Source organism: Branchiostoma belcheri, unplaced genomic scaffold (assembly GCF_001625305.1).
Source record: "Branchiostoma belcheri isolate BF01 breed outbred unplaced genomic scaffold, Haploidv18h27 scaffold138, whole genome shotgun sequence".
Taxonomy (NCBI): Eukaryota; Metazoa; Chordata; class Leptocardii; order Amphioxiformes; family Branchiostomatidae; genus Branchiostoma; species Branchiostoma belcheri.
The window spans coordinates 348706-355741 of NW_017802802.1; the positions used below are offsets into that span (position 1 = coordinate 348706).

General features: G+C 40.6%; 1 protein-coding gene across 17 annotated transcripts in view; it reads left to right on the forward strand.

The window, feature by feature from the left end:
- The window catches only part of LOC109464392 (protein FAM65B-like), a 47225-nt gene extending 40195 nt beyond the window's left edge, over positions 1-7030 (forward strand). For 12 of the 17 annotated variants that reach the window (XM_019761345.1, XM_019761343.1, XM_019761351.1 and 9 more), the window contains 6 exons: positions 281-489; positions 1066-1107; positions 2048-2131; positions 2566-2656; positions 3917-3952; positions 6809-7030. In XM_019761345.1, the coding sequence (XP_019616904.1) occupies positions 281-489; positions 1066-1107; positions 2048-2131; positions 2566-2656; positions 3917-3952; positions 6809-6915 (569 nt within the window). In that variant the 3' untranslated portion in view covers positions 6916-7030. The other 5 variants (XM_019761360.1, XM_019761358.1, XR_002139885.1 and 2 more) reach the window with 4 other exon arrangements.
- The last annotated feature ends 6 nt before the right edge of the window (positions 7031-7036 follow it).

A 7036-nucleotide genomic window follows, 5' to 3' on the forward strand; every position in this document is an offset into this window, starting at 1 on the left:
GCTCGCCATAGAATGTGAGTTAATGTCCGTCACACATTTAGAACCTTCACCCAACCACCAATCAACCAAGGTTGGTCACACCTACCTTTCAATGTCAAATTTACTCACAACCACACCTGGAACACAGCTGACTACTCCCAATTTACAAAACGTTTGCATGAGAAATAAACAAATTAAAACTGCATATAAAATGCATTGAAAACTAAGTTAATTGAGATCTGTATACTGTACTTTGTAAAAGTTTTACAGGTAATGAATTTTTTTGTGTAACTCCCTGCAGTGACAACCATCCACACCCTGCAGTCTTCCAACCACGAGCAGACCATCAAAGCAGTGAAGAAAATCGGGAAAAGCGGAGTTCTCCCCAGCAAGGCCATCCTACACACACTGGGGGGTCTGATGCTGGACACCAACCCTAAACTCACCAGCGCTGCATCCTCATGTATCAATACCATCTGTACCAAGAGTGGGGGAGCCAACAGGGAAAAGGTTTGTGTGGTCGTCTTGGTCAGATGCCTTTGGATGCCAAACACATTGGCCTTTGCTAGCTGTGATGATTTGGTCATAAACCATTTAATGCAGTAAGCTGGTTCATAATTGAAACTGTTCATGCTCAGTGTGTTTCATTGTGGGTAATATTTCAAAGTTGAAAGCCCCTGAGTTTTTGGGGGCCTTCAAATTCAACCTCGCACATGCACAGTTCAAACTCCAACCAGCTGTTGATAATCTGTGTTGAATGGCAGCAAGACATGTGGATCTGCACAGTGATAGCTTTATATTACCAAGTCATTAGCTACGTTGCCAATCAGAAACCCCCATAGACATTTTATCATGAATTGCATAAATGTATTTAATTATTTACAAGACCTGCAGGTAAACTGTAAGAAAACAAATCTCCCTTAGTGTCCCACACATGTACGATACATTGCATGACTTAGATTTTCATGATGTGTGACAAGTAGTAAGTCTGAATGATTAAAAACCTACAATTATAATAAAAACAATAAAGATTTGCTGTAGTTATAGATGAGACACTTATGGAAGAGACATTTCCATTTTTCACAGCATGATCATGAAGAGAATGAGCAGGGTGAAATTGAGGAACTCGTGAGTCTGACTACCCTGCTGTTGGGTGTTGCTGGGAACACTAACAGTGTGGCACTTACCTGTAGAGTAGGACTGGTGTACAGATGCACTGGTGCAGCTTTCACATGGACTAGATGCACATATTAAAGGCACCCAAAGGGATTTCAGGGCCACAGTAAAGCTTCATTTTCATGGCCAATTTTCTGGTGATTTTTCTTATATAGAAAGTGGAATGAACCCTATTGTTGTATAGACACATTGCTATTGAGAACTACTTGTTTTAATGAAGAGCTAAGCTTGAATCAGTGTTGCTCCAATTCACCACCTCTAACTTCTAACATGCCTTGGACTTGGTGTTGGGGTAACCATTCACTGCTTTTTTATATTACTAACTCTGTTCCTGGTTCTTGTAAATACATGTAGCTGGACACTGAAAACATGTTGGAAAACAGAACTGCTCATATAAAGCCTATGCATACAGTTCAGGTTATCTACTTGGAAACAGTACGGAAAAACATTCGCCTTACGGCAGGTGACATCATTTTTTCTCTTCCTTTGGGTTCCAAGACCAGCGGAAGAAGAGAAAAGACAACTGTTTAGACAGACTTAGGGGTTTCAAAGCTGTAGGAGCTTGGGAAGCTACTAGTATTATGATGGTGATGTCCACAGCATGTCCGTAGAACATACTGCTGTCTTGCACATAATCCAGAATGTAACATGCATAGCACTTCTACTACAGAATGTATCATCTACGGTCATGTTCACGTATGACATCCCATCTACAGTTACAAAAGATATCTTATGCAATGAACAAAATTCTGATGCAAGCCAAACATCCAACAGAAACCGTGGTACGGTCAAAACATCCAAGGTGTAGTACGTTCTGCTGACATGCTCCTCATGCACATGATGATTATACAGTGATGGAATATTTCATATAAGAGCTCTCTTCCCCTTGTAGGCCTTTGTTCTGTACCTGGAATGTCTGGAGGATAAAGACCCAAACATCAGGAGTGCCGGATGTGCTGCACTGGGTTGTATGAAGGTGATGTCATGCAAGCTTACCTCTCTAGGAAATTTTTAAAAGTCCAGTGATTTCATAATTTGGAGGATTACTTGTGTCAAGGCTCTATTCCCTGACAGTACTGTAGAATGCAGTGACGTCCAGTGGTTATAACAACTCAGCCTCTGGATCATGATGTTGGGAGTTGCTGAATTGTGGCTGTTGTCACTCTTTCAACAAGCATGCTACTTGGAAAGGATCACAGTCCTCAGGACAGGGCTTTAAGCGGTGGACCACTGTTATTTGTACATGTTAAAAAGAGCTGAGGGAATTCCCTGGTACAATGAACATGTAAATAAATACTGTACATACATGTGGTGTCTGCCCTCTCTTACGCAACCAGTGGAAGATTACACATAGTTCTTCAGTGAGACGGTTCAAGATTACTTTCTCACAACTGATATTTGTGTTTCCAGGCCAGAGAAAGCATGGACAGTCTGCTGTACTTATGTCAGTCTGATGTGGATGATGTGAAGCGAGCTGCTAGAGATGCACTCTTAGCACTGGGTAAGTCCATGTTTGTTTGGTATTGAAGGAGATTGAATTCAGTTGGTCCACTTACACATCCACTGAGTGGGTTACAGCTACAACAGTCTGCTAGACCCAGTAGTATTTTTGGTATCAATTATTATGGGTTCACCACACCACGAAGTGGTGTGGTGAAACCATATTGCTTTTTCTGATGTTTCTTCTCCTTCTCCTTCTTCTCCTGCCATTTTTTAAATGGATTCAGCTTCTTCATTTTAGGGCCTAAGGTCCTGAAATTTGGTATGGAGGTACAGTGGGCAAATACCCCTAGGCGTTTTTTAAATTATTGTGATACAGGCTTTTAGAATGGTTTTATTTGAGTTTTTTGGCTGTGTTATAGCAAATGTATTACTGTACTTAGTGTGCCTTGTTTACCACGTTTGGGCATGAGTCATCACAATGGAATGCAGGGCATCAACCAATAGGCATGCAGCTTTCCTCTATTCTTCTTGCTGATTGGCTGTTGGGATTTAACTTGATTAACACCTCCTCAGAGCATTTCCACCTGCACAGAGCATTTCTTGCTGATTGGCTGTTGGGATTTAACTTGATTAACACCTGCACAGATCATTTCCATACTGACAGTATGTCTGTATTCAAGTGTTTTGGTAGGTATTTCAAGCTTTCCTGCTCCAGCATTGGAATGCCGGGCATGGACGTTTTTTTTTATTTTGAAAATCAACAGTTTGCATTATGCAATTAAAAATCCTAACCAATAAAGTAGGGAATAGCTATCCAACTGTTGTTTTAGTTGTATTTTACTTCATATTATAGTTATATCAATGTAAATCATTGTTTTCCCTTGTGTTTCCCATTCTTTCCCTGCCATGTCGTAAAATGTGGTGAACCCATCGCTGTATTTGCTCCAAAGCAAATATTGGCCTTTCTAGTTAACAGAGAACTTTTCTGTATAGTTTTGACTGAATAAATCTGTCTATTGAAGTACATTTTATAATGAGTAATACATATAGTTGTACTTCAAGTAATTTTACCGGTAGTGTAGTAGAGCATGAACTTTAACTTCTTTGATACATTCAGCACATTTATCCAGTCAGTTCCAGTTACCATTAACAGTTGGTTTGGTTTTGGATATACAGTTTCTATTACTCCATCCATAGTTTCTTTCCTTATTAGTGATCTCTATATACGACATACGACAAGTCTTGTTTCTTTCTCATGCTGCCTGAAACAGCTAGTACCTGAACTCACTCTCCATTCTTCCTTTCCCTCATGCCATAGCCTATAGCAGCTCACTGGGAGACTTAACAAAGATTGGTGAGTGCTTTGGTGGCTTAGAGAGGAACCCAAGCTGTTGACTTGTATATGTGTAGACCGAGTAGAGCTGCATACTGTCATACTGCCCCCACACTAACCCCTGCACTAAGTTGCAATCACACCAAATCACTGGGGGACTGGACTGGAAATTTTCGGTCGACTAAAAGGATGATCCTTCTAAAAAAAAGTCTCAAGCCTTTAACCTTCAGCCTGCTAAGGTAGCCATTTGGCACCAAATTTGTATTGGCATTGTATAGGATAGGATTAGCCAGCAGGGAGAAGGTTAAGCAGTTGTGCAGCGGTGTCAGACTGTGGAAAAAAATTGCCACAAGATGTTGCTATGCAAATAACTGTCATGATGACATTTGAATGTCAGTAATGATTCATTCTAATGTCATCATTACTGACATTCAAATGATGTAACAAATATGCTCATAAAATGTCAAAAATAACAAATCTGTCACACCCTCATAAACTGTATCTGATTTGGGGATCAAGTTTTTGTTTAGACAGATATGGAGTCACACACCCTCATTGACCACAAATGTGACCATTGATCAAAGGGTCTTGCCACAACTCTCTTATACTTTAACAGTGATTGCCACTTGTGTATCCATCTGTAGCTCAGACAGTGCTTTGTGCTCATTTCATGTCTGCATTCCTTTGAGACGCTAAACATGTACACAGACACGTGCTTTTGGTTTTGCCAATGTGTCACATGCTGTGTCTCATGTGTGTCATTTTGCAGTGTTTTGTGGTCTTGTGCTTGGCACGTGGTAACGTGGTCAGAGCCATCTTCAACAGTGTTCTGTAGGGCCTGGAGCCAACCTACATGTACATTTGTATACAGACTGTATTGTGAACACCTCTTTAACAATTATAATTTTTCTTCATACTGTTGGTAATTCGTACCTACATGCATATGTACAGGAGAACACTTAAGTTTATTTATTTTATTTTATTCACATTTATTTTCCGAGGATGAGGCAAAAAGTTATAAAACTTATCTCAGCCCTCTCCTCACACATAAAAGGATACAATAAAACAAAGTAATAATAATAATAAGAAATGACAAGGGTACATAGTAGGCTGGTGTACAAATCAAAATGAATCAACTAAATCAAACAAAACGTCCTGTCTGCAAAATAAAGTTGAAAACCGCATCAAATATGTTACAGTTGTTGACAAACGACAATGAGGGGTTACCCCTGAGAATGGTTGAACATAAAGTGTTGTCGGTGACGTTGTTTGTGTCAAGTCACCAACAATGATTACAGCTGTTTTATCAGTGGGGCGACTGGTCATGATAATGTCTGCGGATTGCTGCAGGTGTTCTATAAATGCATTGCGTTCTTCCGCACTCTGACCAGGTGGCCTATAACAAGCACATATAAACACATGCCAATTGTTGGCCTCTACCTCGCACCAAATTGTTTCAAACGAGTTGCATTCTAAATCATTCCTTCTTTTCGAAGGTACAGAGTTCAATACATATAGTGCGACTCCACCACCATGCCGATTTCGATCACGTCTCATGGGGGCTTGGTAGGAAGCGAGAGAAATGTCCGAATCGGGAATGGTAAAATCGCACCATGTTTCAGACAAAGCAATAATATCATATTTCTCTTCAAGGGCGATTGTCTCAAGCTCGTGAAGTTTAATATAATCGTTAGCAGACAGGCTCCTCACGTTTGAGTGGCATATGGACAAACATCTCTGTAAACTACCCATAATCAAATTGGATTACTTGCAATGCCACCAAAACGAGAGGACTTAGATAATAACAAGGACACCAGCTACAAAACTCACAGGTAAGACACACAAAGAAATACATAATCCTACTTCTAACACAGCAAAAACATAAGAACATGATCAAGTCAAGGGCCTCTAAAACAGAGGCCATCAAAAAGAAACTTAGCTAGAGAGCGCTGGAAAGTCCTTGGGTGCTGTGTCAATCAAAGTCACTTAAGTTAGTATTTTTTGTGTGAACAGAGATATTAGATATTCAACCTGCCTTTCTCTTCCCTCGTGACCTCAATGAAAAGCAGCCTGTCGGCCGATTTAAGCTTCTCATGAATAAACAAAGGTTTAAAAAAAACCATCCAGTATTATATGTACAATGTATGTACTGTACACAAATCAGTTGTAAGAAACCAGGAGGAGACAGTAGAAACAGATAAAAACCCCTTGGTCCCGGGCCGGATTCGAACTCACGGCTCCCGGGCCACAGTCAGACGCTCTGACTGAGTGAGCTAAAAGGTCTAGACCCATTGGTTGGGTCAGTTGGTAGCACCTATAAACCCCCAACTGTTACACAGTGAAGGGAGAGCTAGCACTTAAGAGGTGTTTACAAGTAGAAGTCAATGTCCTGAGGAATCTTTTAGTTTACAGTGTAGTATAGCCTGCTTGAAGTGTACTTGTAGTATGTAGGCTCAACTAACCACAGCAACTGTCTATGCATCAATAGAGCTATTAGTAGACTTCAGTTTTAGATGCTTGAAATAGAAAGAAAGCAAATCTTTTTTATTGCTTTTCTTGTGTATATGCCAGGTGCTGTGTGTGTGTGTTTATTTATGGTTCTGGTGATGTTTTGGTGACTGTATGACAACTTCTTCATTGCAACATTCAATCACTGGTTCTGATTTGTAACTGTACCTAGTTGTCACTGCTACAGTGTTTTAAAAAATGCACGGTTTGTTGAATAAAGAATCTACTTGTACAGTCTCTTGCCGACCTGATGAAATTATGCATGGTAAGAGTAGATTGTGTCTTTCCAGGCCGTGTTGGTGAAAACAGTGTTGGGTTAGAAATTGTCCTACCATTGTTAATAACAACATTTCATCTCTGTTGTCACAGGGGAGGAGGGCAGGCTGGCCTTTGAGCACATGGGGTCGTTACCAGGGTTACCAAGGGTCATGTCGGAGACAGGTACCCCTCAGGTGGGAGCATCTGCTTACCACTAACACCTGCCACAGGTGTCTCACCTGGAGGAGTAGCTCAGGTGTTCCTTAGCACCTGGCAGCAAGGGAAAAAGAGAGGAGACTGCTTAGATGTCCTAACAGTTGCTTTGCAATCTAAAAATGT